Raw genomic sequence first — 24,717 nt, forward strand, 5'->3', positions numbered from 1 at the left:
GCAGAACCCATCTAAATGTTTGAAATAAAAAACTGAAATGCAAAGTAACCTAAAATTGTTTAATGAACATAGTTGTTAAAATATTAACTCCTCACGTGCCAAAACTCCAAAGCATACATGGTAGGAAGCTTGATCAGATGCACATGACATTAAGTGGTTTCCTCTTTTTCCATCCAGTCATCTTCCCGCAGCTGAGCTCGAGAGCTTTTATGGGTGGGATACACTGGCAGGTTCATTTCTGCACAGACTGTTTGAGTTCAAATCCTGTAGTTTACAAGAAGTATTTACCTTTGAGCTGTGCTGAAGATGGGCTCTCACACTCTGATCCAAGAATCACAGAACTGCCAGTTCTATGTCTTCATTTTTTTTACTGGGGTAACTGGGCATCCATCAAAGAGATCATCTGGAAAACTCTTAATGATACAAACAAACATTTTCAGGAAGAATTCTCACATGAAGGTATATTGTCACAGTCAATCTCTTTAGGAACCCATCAGCTATTTTTGTTTATCCAGGTTTAAGGTTCTTCTAAGATTTTTTTTTTGTTTAGATACTAATTACACTAATTGACCATGATTAAACATAAACATCAACATAATGCTTTTCTAATTACTTTGTCATTTGAAATTTCCTCAGATGTGTGTGTTATACTGTGGTGACTATCCCTTCCATATTGAAAGCAACAGAAGAAACAGAAATTTGAGAAACAAGGGTCTCAAATTACAAGTGCAGAAGAGCAGTTTGGGTTCCCTGGACACTGAAGCTCTTGTACTTAGAAACAAATTTACATATGTACCATATAATGCAACGTCAGCCTCACTCCCCCCTACTTCTGCCTGTCCTAAAACATCTGACCCAATGCTTTTTCTGACCTAAATCCTTACTGGTAAATACCTCCGTATTATCAGGACTGAATTCAAAGCATCATTTTCAGTCTGTGTCAGCCAAGAAAATTTAATTAATTTTTTTAAAGTAATATTCCTTTATTAATGTCACAAGTTCTTCTGCTATCTCTTCTTTGAAATCTGAATTCCCTAGCAATTCAAAAAATTAATTCTCACTTTTTGTCAGATCTGATATATATAGTCACTGGATTAGAAGTCAGTAGCTACTTCATCTGTAAACCTGTATATTAAAACCTTTCACTTTTAATAAAAACATAGTGGAAGATTGCTAACACCATAGAGCCCCAGGGTAGATTAGGAAGGCAAGAAACAAAGGAGAAAATGTAAAGCTTTTTATCCATTTCTAAGTTGCATGTTCTTTTTCATATGTTAGCTAGTGGATGGAAAAGAACAGGATCAAACATGCACAAGGATTTAGAAAGCTTTTGCCACAAGAAATTGGTCATTCACAATAATCCTCAGCTCACTGCAAAAGGAGGACTCTGGTATGCACATTTTAAAATATAGAGCCTTCTTTTTTATTCCAAGCTCTAGTCTAAAAACAAGGCTTAATTTCCATTTGTTGACCAGCAGCTCCTCTGCACTTCTTCACCCGCAATAATTAATGTAAAGGAAGTACTGCAGAAAACAGCAACCAGAATTCACAAGTAATGAAATTTACACTTGTGGAACATACAAATGAAAGCCCTTCACCCCCTCCTGCCAATACTCTGGGGAGATGACAGACTTAATTACCCCAAAATGTTACAGAGAGGATGAGGGAAATACTCAAGGAGAAAAACACCTTGTCCTGATTTGACGATGCAGCCTTACCACAAGAATTTGTCTTTCCTCTTGGTCACTCTTAGCTCAATAAAACAATTCTTTTAGCAAATACTGAGATGGTAGAGCCCAGCAAAACTGAGATACAATTAAATTAAGAAAAACATGAAAAAAGAAGACAAGCTCAGAATTTAGGCAGTCCAACCTTCTTGGCAAGACAGAGAGATGGCAGAGGTGGAGAGACAGCAAGAGAGACGTGGACGAAAGAAGACTGGAATTTTTGTCTGAACCTTTTTTAGTCACTGGAGCTTAACTGAGTAGCATGTAATCCGTTTAAGCACAGAATTCATCAAGTCAGAAAAAATTAAGGGACAATTATGCAAGCAATTTAGGTTCAATAATGAAAAGCCTCACCTCCTTCAAAAGAGCACACAAGCAGCAGAATGTCCTTCAGAGAGGTGTCACGAAATGAGGAAACTCTTTTACAAGGCTTTGCTGAAGGTCTTGAATAATCAACCTAAGAAAAGTAAGGACAGAATAAACAGTGTTCCTTCCCTGCTAAAACTAGATGGATATTTGGCAGATTAATTATTTGACAGCAGAAATTAAAATTATGGCCTAGCACTAAATGCAGGTCTCATCAGGTTCCTGACTTGCTTCATTTCTTTCCTTCAGGGTTGTTCCTCTTTCTGGATGGACAGACCTGAGAACTTCCTGAGATTAAGAAGTAGGCAAAAGAAAGCCATAAGCATAAATACCACTTGTTGTTCACTTTGCTTTACGAGTTCTGGTGACCAAGATGACAGAACTGAAGTGTGTGGTACTGGACGAGCCCCTGCACTGAGTTTCCTGTGTCTTTTTGTCAGAGGAGAAAGGCGCTCTAATCCTTTCATGACTAAGAAATATTTCTCACAAAAGGCTTTACCAGCATCCCTTGCAGAAGGAAAAAACAAACCATGCCTACCAGATCCATTTCCTGAGTCAGTTCTGAGAGAACCATTCCTGTTACACAGTGGTCCACAATGCCCTGTGGGGGAAAAAGGAAGGATTCCTCAAACATCAGCCCTTATAGCTCCCATTTTCCAGCATTACTAAAATCAGATCACATTTAATGTTTTCCAACATTTCTGGAATGAACAGGAATTGTTAGGCTGAGATTTCCTAAGCTGTTTAGAAGGCTTTCATGCCAAATTCTACCAACATTAATTGAACTAGACCTCCACACTCCCTAATTATCTCTGAAACAAACCTCTCATCACAAATTTTAAGAATTGTCAGATAACAAAAACCCATCTGAAAAGAGACTACAAGGAATTGCAATCAAGAAATTCACTCCTACACTTTTCTCAGAGGTCTCAGAGGTTCAGTATTCTAGCACTTGAAAGGCAAGCTACATGAAATTAAAACCATTAGAAAAAATTGAACTGTGCATCAATGAAAAAGATCAGAGGGCACTCTCAAAAATACATGCTACCTATCAAAAAAATTCATTCTCTTCCCTCCACAGTAGTTCACAAAGCACTGATTTAAACTGAATGATACATCCCATCACTGAGAACTTGAGTCTAAAATGTGATGCAGGGGGTGTTCAATATTCCATGTGAGGATACAATCTCATCACCAGGCTTAAGACTCTTGGAATGTTTCAAAATCAGATACAATGCAGAATTGTGCAATTAATTAATAAAATTTAACTGTCTTCATTTGGCTATGCCAAAGCTTTTGTAGAACAATTAAATCTGTTCCTTGTCAAAACATCTAAAACCAAGTCCCTCAAAATCAATTAGGCCTTGCCATTAAAACCAGGGAAGATTTCTGTGTACTTTTACAGCTGCACTATGCAGCCTCAGCTCCGCCAGTGTCCAAAACACCCAGTCGCCCTTGTCAACATTTCCCTGCTAATTTGCTGCAATCACACTCCATTTTACAACTCTGAAGATCACCCAGAGTTCAACTAATGAAAAATCCGGCTACTTACCAAGGGGCCTGACCTCTCACTGTCCTCTGGTTTGTCCTGTTACCCACACCAAAGCATGTGAGGAGAGACAATTTAGGGGAGCTCTCAGGCAAAAGTGACGTTGGTGCCCTGTCTGCCTTTTACATTTCACATCCTGTGAACAGTCCATTGGAAGGTTCCTTAGGTCATACACACATGCAAAAAAGGAAAATGCACCCTCTCCTTTGCCAGGTGTGAAACACTGGCTGCTGAATTATGAATTAAAGAACTGCAGACCTGGCTGCTAATCCCTTTCCCAATAATAAATCACACTCAAATTCACACTGGATGAACCTCAATCCAGAATGCTGGTATATACATACTTGAAACTACAATATGCTAATTATTACATATATTAATATTGTTTAGGGATTATTTCTTCAATTTTTATATAAAATTTAATTCACTAGATCTATGACTTAATTTTCTTTTCTGCAGAAATTCTTAATTTAACTAAAGAAATCTCTTAAGAAACTATATTTGGTATTTAAATCACTGTTTTTAATGAGCTGCACACTGAAGAGTCACACTGCAATCATTTTAATAATAAATGCAAACTCCAATTACAGTACATTCATAAAAATAACTGCAAAATGGTGGAGAAGTGTACTTGAGTTTGTTTTTAATAAACACACTTATTGCAACTTATCTTTTATTAGACATTCCCAAAGTAACTCAAAAAGTACATTAACTTGAACAGTATTACAAACAAAGTAAGACTGAAAAGAAAACTAGAAACTCACTGGCAAGAAACAAAAACTGCTAACTTTGTATTTCCTTGCTGAGTTACCAGGATCACCAGCACATACACACGTAATGGATCATCCTGCAAGTAAATTGCCAAATAACTTAAAATTTCCCATTGCTTTTTCTCATCAGAAGTTGAGAAAGGCTGAACCTTCACATAGACATGTATCAAGAATGTGTTTCTATAGGAGCTGATGAAAAATGAAGGCATTAAACAGAATGGCTTGACAACAAGGGCTGTTGTTTCACAACCACACTATAAAGGAGTGATCTGAAAAAGAAAACCGAGAAAAAGCCAAGACAGCACTATGAATTCTGTGAGGCATCAAACCCCACAACCTCACATAGGCAGCAAACCCACCCTGGTCCTTCCTCAACAGACAATCTGTCTCAAGCAATGCACTTCACACTTTTTCCATCCCAGTATCAAATCAAGAAACATAACATTCCAATAACTATGAATTAAGAGGTCCAAACAAAAAAAGACAACAACAACAAAAAAGGCAGAAGTGAACAATTGTTTCTTACCTCCAATACTTTTTTTTTTTTCATCAGCAATAATATCTTTGAAGATTTTTCAGTACATCAAGCCATCCTAATTTTGCAGTTTTAGAAATTGCATGAATAAGGGCTTGATGACAAAAAGAACCAGTTTGGGTTGAGAAGCTACATGGTTTAGAGTGCAATTTCCTGTAATGAACCATTTTAAGGTTAGCAACACAAGTTTTCTATATAGATATATATTTCTCTAGAATACGAGCTAAACAGTACTGATAGAAACTTAACCCATGGATTTTTTTATAGAATTCTTATGGTTAGTACAAAATTAACATTAAATCGTTAAATGGAGGTAAACATTTAGTAACAAAGTACATTACATATGTAGTCATTATTCTAGGACACATGACAGAAGTTTTTGAACTCATAGAAGACTGGCAGGTAATTATTCATTCTGGTCCCATACCGTGGGCACTGATTTTTTCACTGTGGAACAGCAGCTCTCACAAACAACTATATTCAAATTTTTACAGAGAAGAGTTCCTATGAATGTTCTCAATTCGATTTTCATCATCCCACCAGGTAATGGACTTTGAAGTGGTAGAAATCCTGCTCTAACTAGTTCCAGACACCTCCTTTGTTCAAACCCTTATCAACAGCTGAAAGGAGTTTCCTAAGAATACAATTGTGTCAACAGAGATGGTGCAGCAGTCAGACAGATGCTGGCTGCTTTAACTGATCTGGGAAACAGACCTGAAGAAGAAGTGGCATTTTTATCACAAAGAACAGCAACTTTTTATAAGAAACAGATTTACATCCTAATGGAAAACATTAGATACTAATTTTTTTCCACAGTTGTCACATTTTCGTAACACTCAAGAATAAACTGAACGAAATTCTGTGGGTAGCTCTAGTCCCACCTCTCCAGCTCCCAGAAGTCCCAGGCATCTCTCCTAGCAGCCTGTCAAAGCACCACGAACCAGACCTGCTGGAGGCCCAGCTCTGCAGCAGCCCACCAGCGAGGCAGCCGCGGAGCCAAGCAAACTGACAGGAAACCAGGGAGGTTCTTAATTGGAACTTTCCTGACACAGAAAAATTCCCACAAACATTTTGGTATTAATCAACATTTGCTGACTGAAAACACTCCATTGAGTTCAACCAGCTCTACCCAAGAGCAACTTGACAGGCATAACTCCTGAATTGTCACAGCTGAGGGGAAAAAATTAAAATTTAGTGGTCCTTTTATGTACCATGCCTTGTTGTCAAGTATTTAAATAAATGCCACAAATGGCCCCTCTCACGCTGCCAGCCCTTGCTGCCAGCAGTGGAGCAAAGGCCCAGGGGATGGCGGGCACATGCCTGACACCTCAGTGTGGGCTCCCGAAGCTCTTTCCCACGCCCCGTTCCTTCCCCCCTCGTTCGTGGCCCTTTCAGTGGCTGATGTTCATGTCGAACAAGTTCTGCAGCGGGCCTACCTCTGGTTTCTGGGGAAGAAGTGGCACTGGAGCCCAGCATTGCCTTCAGAGAGCAGCGGCATGGAGAAGCAGATGTGGCTGCTTCCCGCGGCGTGGAGCTGCCATGGTCCCAGTGTGGGAGCAGGGCGGGGGGAGCAGGGCCGGGGGAGCAGGGCCGGGGGAGCAGGGCCGGGGGAGCAGGGCCGGGGGAGCAGGGCCAGGGGAGCAGGGGAACAGGGCCGGGGGAGCAGGGCCGGGGGAGCAGGGCCGGGGGAGCAGGGGAGCAGGGCCGGGGGAGCAGGGCCAGGGGAGCAGGGGAGCAGGGGGCAGGGCCGGGGGAGCAGGGGAGCAGGGCCGGGGGAGCAGGGGAGCAGGGCCGGGGGAGCAGGGCCAGGGGAGCAGGGGAGCAGGGGAGCAGGGGAGCAGGGTTACGGGAGCACTGCCGGTCCCAGCCCCGCACAGCATGTCCAGCCCCGCACAGTATCCCGGTCCCTCGCGTGTCCCGGGCCCACCGCGGCTCCTTGGGCAGGGCGGCTCCCGGGCACCTTTGCCCCTCTGCCCGGCCGGCCCCCGCATCCCACGGCCCCCGGCCCGCAGCTCCTGCGCGCTGCACCGCGGACCTCAGTACCTCCCTCCCTCCTCCCCCCGCGCTCCGGCCCGTCCCCACGGGCGGCCACGGCCCCGCACCGCCAGGCGCGCCCCAGCGACCAGCCGAGGTGGCGCCGGACGCACCCACCTGGACGTGCGGCGCATCCTTCCTTCCAGCGGCGCATCCTTCCTTCCAGCGGGCGGGCCCTGCGGGGGCAGCGGCAGCGCCGGGGCCGGCCGGGCGTGCGGGGTCTGCGGTGCGGGCCGAGAGGGGCGGAGCGGGGCCCGAGGCGGGGCTGGGGCGGGGCAGACACGGGAGGGCACGGACGGGCGCTGGAGGACACGGACGGTGCCAGTTCCCCCGGACCAGTGCGGCGGCCACCTTGCGAGGATGAAGGGCCTGAGCAGTTGGTGTAAAATTCTTAATGCTTCCCTGATGCTTTATTGCCCGCATTGAAAAAATTACCATGTGAAGCGGTAGCCCCAAATAAGGGGCCCACGCTGGTAGGATGTCTCTGGAAATGAAAATTGCTTTAGACCTGGAAGGAAAACACGAACTGGGTGTATTTGCTGGATTCATCTTAAGCAGTGAGGTCGAGAAACAATTATTATGACAATTGAATCAAGGTAGGAAGAGTAGTTTCTTTGTACATGAGCTATCAGTTGAATGACTGAACCGTATGCTTTTATACAAAATACCTTCATTAATTATTTGTCTGAAGGAAAATTATGGAAATGGGGTTAATAAATAAATAGTTCACGAGCAGAGTCTGCAGATAGCATACACACCTAAGTGTAACTGAGAGCTGGGCTTTCTGCAGGATGAGCCAATTTGCAGCTTGTCTGGAGGGTGTTTGTTCCTGGCCAGAAACGTCTGTCTCCCTGGCCTGGGTCTCCTGCCCAAGGTGACAGCTGAGCACGGACGGAGTGGGAGAGCACGAAGCTATTCCACAGAGCAGGCAGGGAGCCCGTGCTGTGCTCAGCTGCACAGAGCAGCCCTGGCACCCCCTTTAACCAACATTTGAATAATTCCAGTCTCTGGAACACAGACACAGCCTTTCTATATCCGATTTTTGTCAGCTATATCCTAATTATTTTAAGGGGAAAAAAAATTGCTCCACCTAAAGAATTAATGTATTCCTAGACTTATATCTAACAAAACTTGAACACGGCAAGTAACAATGTTAGATTGTGAAAGTACCTCAGCCTATGTCAGGGTCCTGCCCAAATGACCTTCTGCATTAAGCAGTGTAATTTCTTTAGCAACTTTTATGCAATTCCTTCACCTTCACGTGGGCGGGGAAAATAATGTGAAGATGCTTGTGCCACAAGAGGAAGCCATGCCATGAAGTTCAGGCTTGCATGTAACAAAGTTTATGAGTCTTCTGTGGAAGCTCAGTTAAAGAAGGTTTAGGTCTGCCTTGCAGAATACAGTACCAGGACTAATACACCGTTTTCAGCTCCAGCTGGGCTCATTTCCCACTAGGTGGAATAAACTTCACTTCTTGAACTTGCTGTTCCTTTGGCTTACGTGAGCAGATCTGTTGCTACAGGCAATGCATTCACAATGAGATCCTTAAAGACGACTGAACCTTCTCCATGCTTTTTTAAATTTAATACTAAATTACTTGATTAAAGCATATTAAAAAACCTACCATTTGTGTCCCCTCCCACAAAAAAGAAACTAAGAATTGTTGAAGGTATCAGTGCTCCTTTTGTTTGCATCACACTGGGATTTTTCCTAAAATGCAGTTTTCTTACTGCAATGGCTGATACTTTGAAAGGAATGGCTGATAATTTACAAGAACTTATTAAATATATATCAAAAATACACAGAGTGAGAAATGCAACATATTTAATTTAGAATTCTTTGTTCTGGGAGTGTTAGCTGTTCTTAAGTAGACATACTCTACCAGACTAAACACTTGCAGACCAATATTTGCTAGTGTTCTGCTGCACATTTTCTCCTTCAAACATTCTTTTCTTTCTGTTTTTCATTTTCCATTAACAACAACAAAAGGCCCTGAGGAATTCTAATTTCTTTCTATGGCTAATGATTTCAAGATTATTTTCTGTGCCATGTACTATGCTATACCAATATATATTGCCACCATTTAGTGATTACTTTAGTAATCTAATTCATTAATTTGTAATGCAGATCACAATTGATCTTGAATGTATGTCTGCATAATAAATAGTTCCATAAAAAGTAAATAGTAACTTCTATGAGATAATTTTATGTTTAGGTTAATATATAGTGGATAAGCAAAAAAAGTTATTAACATATCACTAAGAAGACCAGGAAGAGTCCATAAAAACAAAATCAGTAGTTAAATATGAAGCCACTTCCTAATTAAAACTAATTAATCTTTTTCAATAACACAATGACACACTTTCTTCTCATAGGAAAACAATACTCCATGAAGCCTGAAATGAAATAGATTATTCTTTGGTTGTTTGCTGGACAGAGGACAATAATACCTCAGGGCAAGCACAGTCTATAGCAAATTTCTTAAAGAATTTCAAATTGAAAAGAAAAATCTTTCTGGTAGTAAAAAAGGGCACAAATAGTGCATTAAAAGAAGAACTTGTGAGGCAGTGTAATGTATTGAAAATCCTACAGCATGTGTGTGCAGGGCCCTTGGAGCCTCCCTGTACCTGGGGATCCAGCTGGTGGCCACCTCAGTGTGTGCAGGGATCACTGCACAGCACCTATCTCGGCCCAAGGAGCCTGCCCATACCAAGGCTTTCCCTTCAGATACCTGAGCTTCTGCTGCCTTAATCCTGAAAATGTTCAGGAATTTGCTGCTGTGCATCTGCCCTCAGCCAGTGGGAATCAGAGGTGTAAGTGTAGGCCTGGTGCTTTCCTTTACCCATTAACTCAGAGCCAGCCTTCATGTAATTAGTTAATAAAAGCAACTAAAGAAATTTCTCAGTGTGCTCACTCAGCCCTTGGAAGTGCTGTGATTTTGACTCCATCTCTACTGCTGTCTGGTTCATGGATCAGTTGGAACAAAGTTCCTGTGTTCCCGTGGATTGCCGCCCTTTCAGCAGCCTGGCAATGCTGATGGCTCTGGCATAGGGGCAACTTGTTCACAGCCCCAGACAAAGGACAGGTCCTGCCTCTGGAGTGCAGCCCCTGTGTGTTTGAAGAACATGCATCGAGCTACAGAGCAGCTGCTGCCTTCACACTGCAGGAATGCTCACCAACCAGCATCTGTTCAGGGGGAACCTCATGATCCCAAACCCTGAACTGCTCCCAGGCTGCTGGGAGGGAGCCACTGCTGTGGGGAGCGATGCAGCAGCTGCTACAAGAAGGAGCCCAAAGGTGTGCTCAGATGTTTGAATGCACAAGGAATCTTTTCTGGCTAGGAGTATTGACTGTAAAACAGCACTTACTGGCTTTAGACTGTGATTGCTTCATGGATCTGTTAACAGTAAACAAAATCACCCCCCAAAAGACAGACAATTTAACTTTGATGAGACATGGAAAATTTCAGATGAGAAGGAAAATCCTGCTGAAACTTATGAGAAAACATGTACTAAGGAGATCAAAGACTGTTTTGCACCTGCCATACTTACTTAGGTTTATTGCCATGTAAACAATCTCTTGATATTTCTTAGTATTTTACAGAAAAAAGAAAATTGATACACAGTAAAAATTTTGTTTAACTATTGGCCTTTTTGCTAGACAAATTAGAACGTGTGAAAGAAATTATAAGACAATTTAAAAATTAATATAAAATTGGATCCCTTTGGCATGCTTAGTAGAAAGGTAAATGCTGAAGGACTTTATTTAATAGTCTAAATATATGGTGTTACAACTGTTCTTATTTCTGGTGAGTAGCATAATACACTTCACCCAAAGCTGCATTTCAGGAAGGTGGATATGTAGAAGTATGTTAGCAGAAGAGCCACTTACAGTACAGAGACTACTGGTAAGTATAACTGTGTGAAAGGATTTGGACAAGAGATGTATAAAAATTATTATTCAGAGTTGTTTCCATTATCGTAATCCCCGGATTCATATTCTTCATCATCTTCCTCATCAGAATTGTCAAAATACTCCTCGTATTCAATGCTGTAGCTTGCGCTTCTACTGCCAGCAGTAAGTGCAAATGCAGGAGATGGGTCTGCAAGATGTAATTGAACCCAGATCAAATTAGTTGAAGATAGGAACACAGAGGAAGGTATGGGTTTGGATTTGTACAGCAAGCTCAGGGTTTCTGAATCCTTATTATCTGAGAAAAGGACAGGGGTTTTAGACAATGGCTTAACCTCATACCACTGAAGGTCACGAGCAAATTTCTATATAGAATCATAGAATCCCAGAATAGGTTTGTTTGAAATGGATCTTAGAGCTCATCTTGTTCCACCCCCTGCCATGAGCAGGGACATTTCTACTATCCTATAGCTTGCTCCAAGTGTCCATCCCTGTCTTGGGATGGACAGCTTCTTTGAAAAACCTGTGCCAGTGTTTCACCATGCTCTGAGTAAAGAATTTCTTCCTAACATCTGATCTAAATCTCTCCTATTTAAGTTTAAAACTATTCTCCCTTGTCCAACCTCTGTCTGCCTGTATAAAAAGTCCCTCTCCCTTCTTCTAGTACTCCCCCTTTAGGGACTGGAAGAGCTCTGGGATCTCCCCAGAGCCTTCTCCTCCCCAGGCTTAGCACAGCAGCTTGCTCAGCCTGTCTCCGGAGCAGAGGTGCTCCAGGACCTGGAGATCTCCATGGCTTCCTCTGGACCCACTCTGACAGGTCCATGTCTCTCCTATGCTGAGGATATGTTGAAAATGCATTTAATTCCTCATAATAGTAAACTATGATATCAGTCCTCTGCAGCTCCTGTGCATCTGCAAATATTCCCAGAGAAAATAAAGCTTTGAGAGCCACTTGTAGAAACTGGATGGCTGACAAACTCCCCTAGACCAGGAGATAAATATGACAGTGCATCTTTATCCTGAATTTGCCAGGAAAAACAGTTCTCTGTAGAGGAGGAAGGTTATTATTCTGCAGGGCTGGGCCCAAAGCAAATCAATAGCAAAGCTATTTCTTGCATCTTTCAAACCACTCTCATTAAGGAACAACTGTTTCCTTCCTACTTTTATGAAAAATAAACAGCTAAGCAGACCTGCCATGATTCAAAGACTCCCTCAGTTACACCAGCTGTTGTTCTGGGTCCTGCTAACATCAAAAGAATTCTCTGGGATAAGGACTGTGGAATAATGTGTCTCAGCTGTATGGCTCCAATCCACAGCTTTCTGTTTTCTGGAAGCTGGTGTAATTTGCAGCAAAGCATTACTATATAAACCCATTAGGAGATAAAGTGAAATAAAAGCACACAGAAGAGTGAAAATATGGGCAGCTTTGGGTAATTTCTCTTATGCTTCATTAGCATTCCAATGACCCCATCCTTTGCATCCTGCTTGTATGCATTTTTATATTTTTTACATTAATCCAAATAAAAAAGAATTACCATCAATGACTTTCAATCTTGCAGAGGCATATGTTGCACCATGTTTATTTTTGGTGTGGCAAATATAAATGCCTTCATCTGATTTTTTCAGGCCTTGAATCTGCAGCCAGCCTGTCACACCATACTTCTGAGGCCCACCTCTTGCCTTTAAGAAGGAAAGAAATGATTGAAATTAAGTTGAAAAAAATACAGGTTTTATGGATTGACATGACATTTCATGGGAACTTTCACACTTCATGACAGTTTCATCTGGCTTGGACTAAAGCCTTGTAAAGAGGCCTAAGTGGTACCCTGGCTGTTCCTTCTGCTGCCAAAGCACTGACAGAAATCGTCACTCTTTGCATAACCACAGGGCCCCTGTTGGGAGTCTGTTTATTGCAACAGTATTGTGTTCTGTAGGAGGAATTCACAGATTACCCACCATGCATTCCCTGCAGTCCCCAGACTTCATGCAATGGTAAATTCAAGTTTTACCTGAACTGAGACGTGGGTGTCATCTCCTGGCAGAAACATTTTATTCCCCTTTTTTTTCCATTCAAGCTGTGGCATAGGATAGGCCGACACCTCACAGCCAAAAATGACATCATTTCCAGTGTAATTCTGGGCATCCTGAGGTGGTGTAGAAATAACAGGAGCTGCAAAGAACCGACAGGGTGCTTTAGGAGATAGTGAACAAAGAACACAAACACAAAAGGTTTGTTAACACTAATCCCTGCTTCACAGGATACCATCAGATTGTATTTGCCTTTTTGCTTTCACACACTGTGAAGAGCCACGTGATTCCAAACATCTTTTAAAGCTCAAAAACCTTGTGTCTGGGCTTTCTAAAAACACTTATTCAGGTTTATTCTTCCCCTTGCAGCTGATTGTGGATCCCGAGCTGGAATCGAGGGCTCAATTCTGCCCCATGAGCTGTTGTGTGCCAGGCTCACCCCCTGCAGAAGAGCCACCAGTACCCGTCCTGGGCTTCAGAGGAAAGCACAGGAAATTCTGCAGTCCAGAGCGATTTGATTGTGTGATAGCTTTGAATGTGTTGTATTTGGGTGAGCTGAAAGCCAAAATGCTGCTATTGCTGGCTTTTTCTGAGTTTGTCATTGCCTTGAAGTCGCTTAACATTGTCTGTTACCCGTGGAAGTCAGAAGTTACAACAGCATTAATGCATTCATCTTTATTGCTATAGATGTCATCCAGTATTCCCATTAGGAATGAAAAGCATTGAAGTTCAATTATTTCTGCAAGGTTTCACGTTACGTTTATCACACTGTTACATTTTCACTTACTTTTTCCCTCATGCTCTCGTACTGTCACTCCCTCCAGCACCGATTGTCTCGCAATTCTCCTTTGTCCCTTTTCCCGAAGCAAAAGCCGTCGGCAGCCACGAGAGGGAGCGCGCGGGGTCTGGAGGCGGCGGAGCCAACCCTGCCAGGAGCCAGCCCTGAGCCAGCCCTGAGCCAGCCCTGAGCCAGCCCTGAGCCAGCCCTGAGCCAGCCCTGCCAGGAGCCAGCCCTGAGCCAGCCCTGAGCCAGCCCTGAGCCAGCCCTGAGCCAGCCCTGCCGGGATCCAGCCCTGAGCCAGCCCTGAGCCAGCCCTGCCGGGATCCAGCCCTGAGCCAGCCCTGAGCCAGCCCTGCCGGGATCCAGCCCTGAGCCAGCCCTGAGCCAGCCCTGCCGGGATCCAGCCCTGAGCCAGCCCTGAGCCAGCCCTGCCGGGATCCAGCCCTGAGCCAGCCCTGAGCCAGCCCTGAGCCAGCCCTGCCGGGATCCAGCTCTGAGCCAGCCCTGAGCCAGCCCTGAGCCAGCCCTGCCGGGATCCAGCCCTGAGCCAGCCCTGAGCCAGCCCTGCCGGGATCCAGCCCTGAGCCAGCCCTGAGCCAGCCCTGCCAGGAGCCAGCCCTGAGCCAGCCCTGAGCCAGCCCTGAGCCAGCCCTGCCGGGATCCAGCCCTGAGCCAGCCCTGAGCCAGCCCTGAGCCAGCCCTGAGCCAGCCCTGCCGGGATCCAGCCCTGAGCCGGCCCTGAGCCAGCCCTGAGCCAGCCCTGAGCCAGCCCTGCCGGGATCCAGCCCTGAGCCAGCCCTGAGCCAGCCCTGAGCCAGCCCTGAGCCAGCCCTGCCGGGATCCAGCCCTGAGCCAGCCCTGAGCCGGCCCTGAGCCAGCCCTGAGCCAGCCCTGAGCCAGCCCTGCCGGGATCCAGCCCTGAGCCAGCCCTGAGCCAGCCCTGAGCCAGCCCTGCCGGGATCCAGCCCTGAGCCAGCCCTGAGCCAGCCCTGCCGGGATCCAGCCCTGAGCCAGCCCTGAGCCAGCCCTGCCAGGATCCAGCCCTGAGCCAGCCCTGAGCCAGCCCTGAGCCAGCCCTGAGCCAGCCCTGCCGGGATCCAGCCCTGAGCCAGCCCTGAGCCAGCCCTGCCAGGATCCAGCCCTGAGCCAGCCCTGAGCCAGCCCTGAGCCAGCCCTGAGCCAGCCCTGAGCCAGCCCTGCCGGGATCCAGCCCTGAGCCAGCCCTGAGCCAGCCCAGAGCCAGCCCTGAGCCAGCCCTGCCGGGAGCCAGCCCTGAGCCAGCCCTGAGCCAGCCCTGCCGGGATCCAGCCCTGAGCCAGCCCTGAGCCAGCCCAGAGCCAGCCCTGCCGGGAGCCAGCCCTGAGCCAGCCCTGCCGGGATCCAGCCCTGAGCCAGCCCAGAGCCAGCCCTGAGCCAGCCCTGCCGGGAGCCAGCCCTGAGCCAGCCCTGAGCCAGCCCTGAGCCAGCCCTGCCAGGAGCCAGCTCCGGAGAACCCGGCGCGTTACTGCCAGCACGGACTGTTGCTGAATGAATATTCATTCATTCCTGCGCTGGACAGCCCCGCCTTTGTTTCTCTGATCTGTTTGTCAACAGCAAGAAATGTTTTGCCGTCTAAAACCTGTTTTCTATTTTCCAGACCAGTGCTCAAAAAAGGAATGCATTTTCTGGGTGATTTGGCTTGTATTGAATTTCACCACACACGCCACCCTCGCCCCCCCCCCCCCCCCCCCCCCCCCCAATCCCAGATGCTTGGAAATAGAAACCTAAAGTAAATCATTTATATATTTTTACTTGCAATATTCGAATCAGTACCTAGGCACAGCATTTATTCTTTGGCATTTGAAACTGTAACACCCTTTTCCATGTTTTCAAGAAACAATTTATAACACATTTGTCAGTTTTTCAGGATTGGTGTCTGTGCAGAAAATATTAAATGCATACTGATTAAAATTAATTGCAAACAAATTACACAGAAAACGATCAATTTTCCCATATATTAATGCCTCATTAAACGTCTTGCTACTCTTCAAAAGTAAGGTTTTTCAAACTAGAAAGCTTAAACCCTTAAATGCTTGTTCTTTCATGAGAACTGTACATTCAGAATCTATTATTTCAAAAATCTTTATTCAAATCAGCATTACTTGAATATCTTGTATGAGAAGTCTTTTTTTGCCTATGAACTGATCACAGAGGTTCTGATATTAAACTATATTTTTAAATCTTAACATTAATGGAAAACACATCCTTTTAATGGTGCATCCACTGCAGTTAAGCCTAAAATGTACAAAAGAAACCAAAAGTCTACATTGACTCAGAGGAGTTCTTTTAATTGCTCCCACACAGAGACAGCGTAAAAACCTTTCAAATAGGCAGGTGTTGCCTTATGAGTGTTTGTGTTGTGCTGCTAACTCAGGTGTCCTGTGGCTCCCCTGGTCATGCCCGGTCACTCTCCCCAGCCATGGCTCAGCCACCCATGGGAACACATCTGGTGTCTGGAGGACACAAAGGCCTGAACCGCAAATCCACATTACAGCTGTTCATGCTACCAGGATGCTACAGCCTACCAAGCACCAGGATAATTCTGCCCTGGGAACACCCCTGTCATGGAGTTACTTTACCTTTAAGGAAGTTGGAGTTGCTGGGAACTGCCTGGAGTATTTTCTCCTGACCAATTTGTCATTGCTGAGAACTGACAGCAGTTTAGGCCACTGAAAAGTGGCATCAACTTGTGAACCCTACCTTAAAGTGTAAAACCAGAGCTCTCTTGGTTCTCTTTGTTTTCTGGCTGTGATGGGTGGCAGAGCTCCAGGCCTCCCGTTCCCTGCCCAGGCCATGTGGCGGGGCGGGGATGGGGCCGGGCCTGCCCCGTCTCCCGGCCGGGAGATGGGGGGGCCTGGGGAAGGTTTTCCCCGGGCCGGGCCGAGCCGATCTCTGGCTCGGCTGCAGGTTTTGCCGTAACTAATTCACTAGAAACTGCCCAGTGAAGAAAGAGAGAGGCCCTGGACTTGCAGCAGGTTGGAGCAGTGACCACACTCTCCAGAGCAGCTATGAGGAACCTTCCATCGCAGACGGCTCCAGCTCCTGTTCGGCAGAGATCACCGAACCATCTACAAAAGCCTGGGCAAGATCTTAACTCTTTCATTACCCAGATGAGACTTGCGGATTAATCTTTTTATCCAGAGAGAGAAAAAGAGAGTGATCAACATGAAAAGAGACTTTATAAACTACCAGTGACAGGAAAGAAAAGAAGCTTCAGAAGAGGTAGAGAATTAAGAAGATGCTTTAATTAAGCTGAAATATCTTTCTGTTAAAACTATGGAGATGGACAATGAAGTCCTGAAAAGAACTACTTTAATTCATGATACAGTATGTAGGGAGGAATAAAGTGTTCAAAGTGTAAATTTGAGTAAAAAGTAGAGTAATTATGGTATAGTGAAGTGCTGGGAGATTTGAAGCCTTGAGAGGCAATGAGAAAACTGTTTCCTAGTGAAGCTCACAGAAACAGATGAAGAAGACTTTTTTTGCCTTTGAATAACTTATCCTTAAAAATGCTATCTCTAGACTCATGGCCCATACACACTTCAGAATGATGTGAAAATGGGAGGAGTGGGCTCTAATAATAGCAGCTCTGGGCAGCTAACATTAGGGCAATGGAAAACTATAACAAAAATAGTTTTCTTGTGAGAAACTCCATAAATTAACAGGAAGAAACTTCTGTTTCTCTACAAAGACTGGTGAAAACACTGTAGCAAGAATTGGGACTGTTTTAACCACCAAAGTTCCAAAGTTTTTGTCTCTGTTGTCACGTGAACAAGGGAATAGTGGGTAGATAGGGGATGAAAAGGTTTTTCTGGAAGTTTATTCTGGTGTTCTTATTATTGTAGTTTGTCAATAAACTTTCTTTTTTTCCTTTTTTGCTCTTGTTCTAATCCATATCTCACAGCAAGAAATAAATAATTTTCTTAGTTATTGGTTTAAAACCATGACAACCCCTCTTGCCATGAACTGAGAGAATGCAGCAGACTGCTGAAAAATGCCAGGTCCCACTCCTGCAGCTGACCAGGGCTTACCAGGACTGCCATCACCTGAGACCAAACTCACAGCAAGCATCACTTCTGATCCAAGCAAACAGCCCTTTCTGAATCTCAACATGCCACCAGTATTCTCATTGTCAACCCAAACTTGAAATGTCCTCAGAAATAAAATACTACAACCTCACAACATCATTTTGCTGTGTTCTGTGGAGGAAAATTGAAGTAGTGTTCTACAATTTAAACAGGAGTTTATAAACTTTTTTTATTGTTTCAGGGTTTGTGTTCAGACAAATTCTCCCATGCATATCTGTGTGTACTTTGTTTGCATAACTGATTAGAAACAGAGCTGTACTGTTATGATAACCTATCATTTTGATTCCTAGACTAAATAAATTTTTGTTGCTAGCTATGGAAAGTTTTCTGATGTCCTGGTGTCCAGAGCTGAATGGCCAGGAGCTGCTGCTTTCCTTTTACAGTCCCAGTCAGTCATGAATTATCCCTCTGTGTTATAGAAGATGTAAACCAGAAACCAGGAAAAGTCAAAATACTGTTTGACCTTTCACAATCAACCCATCATCACTCCAGACCAATTAATTACATAATTAATAGGTTATTTCCCCCATATTGTATATTATTAATTTTTGCTAATCTATGTCTGATTAGATTGAAATGGCTGAAATTTTTGTGGCAGGTTTATTTGCTTTTACTCCAAAATTAATTTTAAAATAAATAATGTGACATACCTAAATATAAAAAGAATCACTGCTAGATTGTTCTGTTAGTTCATTAAATTATCAACAAAAAATGTTTGAATGTGAATGGGGATGGTTTAAGTGTAGAGAATCTGAATATACTCAATGTACTTAGTAGCCTTGGTAAATTATTAGATAAACTGATCAAAACTAGCTTTCAGGAAAGGATTTTTCCATGTTCCTTTAGCGAGCTAGGCCTTTTTCCTCTTTTTCTGGCAAGAGAAGAAAGATGAAAGGCTGTACTCCTCTGATGAAAGGAGTTTATTGTTATTTATTTATTTATTCATTGGCTGCTGTATACAATTAATTCATTTGGCATCAAGAGGAATCAGCAGATGCTTTGAAGGAGAGAAAAACAAAACAAAGTACTTTGAGCCGAGTGAAGGTTATATTTATAGCTCGGTACCAAAACCCCACAGTGCTCAGTGTTTGTTGGGCATGCAAATTGAGGTCAGGCCAGCCCGTGCTGCAGCGTTCGCTGCTCTCAGAGCCAGGTTCCTGCTGCCCTTTGTCACCCGCTGGCCCGGGAGCGGCCGGGCCTGAACGCGGTGTCCTCCCGGCCCGGGCTGGGCCGGGCTGGGCCGGGCCGGGCTAGGCCGGGCCGGGCTGGGCGCTACCGGGACAGCCGCGCCCGTGGCGGCCCCTCCGAGCCCCTCTGCAGCCCCTCTGCAGCCCCTCTCCAGCCCCTCCGTGCCCCTCCTCTCCCCTCTGCAGCCCCTCTGCAGCCCCTCCGAGCCCCTCTGAGCCCCTCTGCAGCCCCTCTGCAGCCCCTCTGCAGCCCCTCCGAGCCCCTCTGCAGCCCCTCTGCAGCCCCTCCGAGCCCCTCTGAGCCCCTCTGCAGCCCCTCTGCAGCCCCTCTGCAGCCCCTCTCCAGCCCCTCCGTGCCCCTCCTCTCCCCTCTGCAGCCCCTCCGAGCCCCTCTGCAGCCCCTCTGCAGCCCCTCTGCAGCCCCTCCGAGCCCCTCTGCAGCCCCTCCGAGCCCCTCTGCAGCCCCTCTGCAGCCCCTCCGAGCCCCTCCGAGCCCCTCTGCAGCCCCTCTGCAGCCCCTCTGCAGCCCCTCCTCTCGCCTCCCATCGCCGGGCTCCGGCTGGGCTCCAAGGCTGCCGAGCCAGCGTGGGGAGCGGCAGCTCGGGGGCAGCAGAAGCGCATTCGGGACCCCGTCGCTGCCAGCCCAGCACCCTGCCCAAGCTCCAGCACTCTGCCCAGCTCGGCCGTGCTCCAGCTGGGTGTTTTTCCCCGCCACAGCCTCTTTGTGAACTAAGCTCTGCGCTGCAGTGACACGGTGTGAACTCTCCCCAGGCTTTTGTGCATTTCAGTTAAGCTGAGCTGTTAGGATGACTCTGCATTCCCGGAGAGAGGCTCCAGCCTTTCTGGGGAGCCAGGGGATCAGTGGGAAAGCGCTGGGTTGATGCCTGCTTGCAGAACAGAGCAGCCAGGATCCTCCTCCTGCTGGAGGAGCAGCAGTGCGTTGCGCCTCGGGGTAGACTGGGGGCTGCTGGATGACACCAGCAACTAAATGCGATAGTACTTCCAAATTAAAAAGTCTCTTGTACGCGGCCAGTTCTGTTAAATTAATTAGAGGAACCACTGCTTTAAGCGTGTGTGCCTGAGCAGCTGCCCCTGCTGTAAAATTAGCGGCACCCGCTAAGGGAGCGGCACTTCTGGCCGAAATCTTGCTGGAGGGGTTATGCCCACAAGAACTGCTGCTATTTAATCCAAGCAAGGGCTCCTTCCCGAGCTAACAGGCTCTCAGTTGTACTGCAGGCCGGCGTGCATGTCCCTTTCCTGACAAGCCTCGTTCCCCAGCTTAATATCCTGATAGCAAATGAAGGATTCTCTAATGGATCTCTCTCTTGCAGCTAGAGAGAGAGGAAAGAATTCCCTGATATTAACTCTTCATCACTTTTTCTAAGAGTTCAATATCCCTTGTTCATTCAATATAAAAGCACAGCAGTCTAAGGCAGCTAGAGAGTAGTGGTGAAATATACCCGAGTTACTCCCATATGAGGTCCTTTGCCAGAGCTGCAATTTCAGATTCTGAGAACTGTGACCCACTGACCTCTTCTACTTACTTCATTTGAGAAAATACTTGATTAACTTAGAAAACCACAGTAAATTCTCATTTAGAAACAAACAAAAGCCTCTTCACATTTTCATTTTATAGTTGTGTATAAAGTGAAAGATGCCCAGGAGTAATGATTTGTAGTAATGCAAAGAATGGGAACAGCATATGAGCAGGGAGCAGGAGTCCCCTGTACTGAATCCTCCCATTAACAATCATCAGAGACAACTGTGCATTTTAAGAGTCATTTAAGGAAATTGTTTCAGCTTGATTCTGCTCTGCTATTTGGATTTCTCTTTCATGGGTTAGCTAGATTTTATGATGATTCTGAATTGGATTATTTTGGACCTTTCTGGTAGAAAGGACAGAGCTGTAAATTAAACCCTATATTCTTCTACTGCCCCTGTTTCACAGCATGCCATGTATCCTCACAGGTGGATACACATGCACACATACATACACACATGCATACATGTACCTGTGTGTGTGTATGTTTACACAAGATCGATTGATGTATCTATGTATCTATGAATCTATGTATCTATGAATCTATGTTTCTATGTATCTATGTATTTATCTATGTATCTATCTGTCTATCTATCTATCTATCTATCTATCTATCTATCTATCTATCTATCTATCTAATTAATGAGATCTGCTTTTCAATCAGCACTTTAAAATTAGGTCAGTCCTGTTACAATCACAATCATTTGCCCATTCCTCTCAGACTATCCTGTTCACCAATTCCCTACTATGCATACAACTTCTGTAGGAAACAAAATCGTACTCTGATTATAGCAATCATACTCTAATTACTCGGAACAGACCCAGGTTGTAGACTGATGCCTAGTCATCATTAGATTTAATCCAGGAGACTAATATAGAGGTTTGTAACAGACAAGGTTAAGTACCAGATGCTGAAACACATTTAACACAACGTAGTGTTATAACGGAATAATAATAATTGTAACAAAAACACAGTATTAGTTTAATGAAGTTAGGTTAGAGTAGCTAGTAACATATTTGAAGATAAAAATCTGCTCTTTTTTTCAGTTTGTAAGCGCTTCTGTACACATTACCTGATTCACATGGCCCTTTATGTTTCATGCTGATGTTTCTTTTTGCAGCATAACCCTTGTTGAACTGACAGATGTTTTCATAGGTTTTTCCATCAGATCCACAGATGCTCTCTTGAGATTTGCACACACACTGGGGTTCAGGGACTTCCCCAAACTTTGCTTCATCAGCATCCAACCTGCACTCAAGGTGATCCCCACATTGCCCATAAAAATGATTGCCCTGGTCCAAGTCGCAAATCTGACCTTCCACATTCCCACATTCCAGACAGCAGCTGCAGCGATCCAGCACAGTCCCGGCTGGACAGTCCTTGGGCTCAGAGCAGAGTGCCAAATCACATTTTCCACAACTATCTCCTTCCCTTAGCAGCCTCCACCAGCCTCGGTGGTACAGGGCAGGGAAACTCTGTGAAACCTGTACCAGTGCTACCAGCACTGCTGTAACCATCCGGTGCTTCATCTCCAGAGTGTAACAAAGAGCAGAAAAGGTCCTTGGAGTAAAGCCAGGGAGAGGGAAAAAAAAGGAAACAAAAACAAGAGCAAGCTAGTGAGAGAAAAACATCACAGTCCTGGATTTGCTTTAGAATATAAGCTGTACTCCAAATACAGGCTTTAAGAAAAAATTAATATCAGACGCATAATCTGGAACTGATAAAAGAAATGCATAAAACCCCAGCAGCTTTTTTCTAATGCAGTTTGGAATGTGAGTACTGCTTGCACAGAGACCAAACTGCCCCTTCTGACAGCTGAATGCTGCTCTCTGAAAAGCTCTTTGCTCTGTGTCTCATTGAGCCAAATTTGCAAAGCCTTGCTCTACTGAAACATTTCATTGCAGCTATTGTAGAAAGGGGGAACAGGGTAAAGGAGTGTAAAATGAACAAAGTCAATGCTAGGAGTGCCCCACCCCTCCATCCGGTGAAATAGATGGTCACAAAAAGATAAATATGTGTACAAAGTAGCACCCAAAAGCCCAGTGCCCTGGGGCTTAGCCAGTACTCTAGAGACTAGAGCTTGGTGCAAAACCAAATGTGATATATTCCTGATCACAGCTAGGGGCTCTGAATTAACACTTTATTTACAGAATCTATATAGGCAAGAGGCAATCCAAGACAGCTGGAATTGACTTTGAACTCTCGGGTTTAAGATGAAAGATGCCTGTAACCATTAAAGGTCTCATTGTTGTCTCTCCGTATATTTTCTTTTCAGTGTCTACTTTGGAACACAAAATAATGTCCATGTTTGGCTCTAAGAGCAATATGCAAAGGTTTAGAGCACAGGCGAACATGACCAACTGCTACAGCTTCAGAAGGAGATTCTACTGAAGTATTAGATGCTGTGCTCATCTTTTCAAAGCACTTCTCTGCCTTAGCTTCTTCAGATGTACTTCCACTGCAGGTTATGGAGGAAGATAAAAGAGGTAGCTTGGATATTGTTATAGTTACATTGTTGTTGTTGTATTGTTGGCTTTTCGCAAATATTAAAATGAATGTTATGTGTATAAGAATGGGAAATTTTGTTGTATTAACATAGTTTCCTTTATTTCTGTTAAAAATAGTGGTATAATACATATATGTTAATCTATGACATAGCATTAAAACAAAGACTACTTTTGTCTGTATAACCCAAAGACTGAAAAAGATAGCTGGAGACCCTTTTTTTCTTTTGTAAACTATCTTATCCAGATGAAGACAGATGAAGCAGTGACCAGAACTCTGGGGGGAGGAATCTATTGCATTTCTGGTATCAGGGAATGTAAATCTCAATGGCACCAAGAGGATTGATCTATTGGGAAGGGGGCAAGAGAAAACTAAACAGAAGAACACCAAAGATCCTAAGAAGAATGTATGAATATGTATGAGAATTTATGGATACATAGTAGGGTTCTGTTTTTAAGGGACAATCCTTTGTCAGTAAGGTGTGCTCTCTTGGCTGAATGCAGAGACACCTGGCCGTACCTGTATACTTTACTTCATTTTTTCCTCCTAATTTTTTTTTTTAAATTAAACTTTTAAATTCTATAAAAAATATGTGAACCTCGTTTTTCACAGATATCTTTCCATGCTCTTTCTGTGTGTCTGGACAGTCCTTGGGCTCAGAGCAGAGTGCCAAGATGGCTTTGCAGGGTCATTTCTCACCAGGTGTCACACTTCTTTCTCTATGTCAGGATTTAGACATACTCTCTATCTCCTTGCAGAAATCTCCCTTCCCTTACCCTGCTCCTGACATTTGGTGTCCCAGCCCACAGGCTGCTGTTACCATGGTTCAAACCACGTGCAGCTCACCAGCAATTCATTGTCTTGGTTGTGGAGGTGGAAGTGAAGCATCAGAGACCTGCAGGCCTGCAAGCACGGCTCAGTGCCAGGGGTCAAGGATCACCATTGCCTACAAAACAAATGTTTCTGGGTGTTACCTTAAAATAACCTTATGTGCATCACAGCTGGAAGATAAACACATAAAACTAAGACACTGTTAACAAGCTGAAATTAAAGAGAAGTCATGCTTGTGCCTACTTCTCCTAAATTCTTCTACAAGCAGCTTTTCCTCATTTTTTTTTTGCTCATGCTGTGTAACTGCTTGCATAAACTCAGAGAAGGACACATTTTGTTGTACCAGCCTAGCATCCTCTGGCTGTATTCACAAAGGCAAATCTTTTGAGGTCGTATATTTACTTTTCATCCAAACATCTACATGTTTTTTCCCAAATTCAGCTCCAGACCTTCTGCACCATTTGAGATTACTTCTTCCTTTAAGTAGCAGGCTGCTTCAAAATCACTTCCTTCTCCCAAACAGCACAAAATGCAATTTTCCCCAGCACATACTGATAACATTTCTCAAAGTCAGCCTGGAGATACCTGCAGGACACTGGGGTTTTTTCCTCTGATCATTAGGATAATTCATATTCTGTATGTGCAAGTTTTTTCTTTGAACTCTGAATCAGACTGTAAACAAGTAAATTATGTGTGCAAGTGATGCTTTTAACTTGGAGAGTCAGAAAAAAATGTAACCACTTAATTTAATGGGAAATTTATTATTTTGATCTGTTTGATACGTTTTATTTCACATTTCTTATCAAGACCTAATTGGACATTTA

The 24,717-nt window shown here is 44.5% G+C and overlaps 1 protein-coding gene across 1 annotated transcript; it reads right to left on the minus strand.

Moving 5' to 3' along the window:
- Positions 1-10,506: 10,506 nt before the first annotated feature.
- Positions 10,507-22,367, minus strand: LOC111944529 (kazal-type serine protease inhibitor domain-containing protein 1-like). The gene is made up of 4 exons (XM_086852078.1): positions 21,630-22,367; positions 12,903-13,063; positions 12,429-12,573; positions 10,507-11,083 (listed from the first exon to the last, which is right to left on the minus strand). Exons 1-4 carry the CDS (start codon positions 22,084-22,086, stop codon positions 10,938-10,940), a joined length of 909 nt encoding a protein of 302 aa, XP_086708204.1. The 5' UTR covers positions 22,087-22,367; the 3' UTR covers positions 10,507-10,937.
- Positions 22,368-24,717: the final 2,350 nt, after the last annotated feature.

Source organism: Cyanistes caeruleus, chromosome 15, assembly GCF_971803275.1.
Source record: "Cyanistes caeruleus chromosome 15, bCyaCae1.hap1.1, whole genome shotgun sequence".
In the NCBI taxonomy this organism is placed as follows: domain Eukaryota; kingdom Metazoa; phylum Chordata; class Aves; order Passeriformes; family Paridae; genus Cyanistes; species Cyanistes caeruleus.

What these genes read in the sequence shown, in the direction of transcription:
- LOC111944529 (XM_086852078.1), bottom strand. Translation starts at nt 22,086, where the DNA reads ATGAAGCACCGGATGGTTACAGCAGTGCTGGTAGCACTGGTACAGGTT. An exon ending in TAAAGGGCCATGTGAATCAG is followed by an intron (nt 13,064 to 21,629) that starts GTAATGTGTACA and finishes GGTTCTTTGCAG; the next exon opens with CTCCTGTTATTTCTACACCA. An exon ending in ACACCCACGTCTCAGTTCAG is followed by an intron (nt 12,574 to 12,902) that starts GTAAAACTTGAA and finishes TCCTTCTTAAAG; the next exon opens with GCAAGAGGTGGGCCTCAGAA.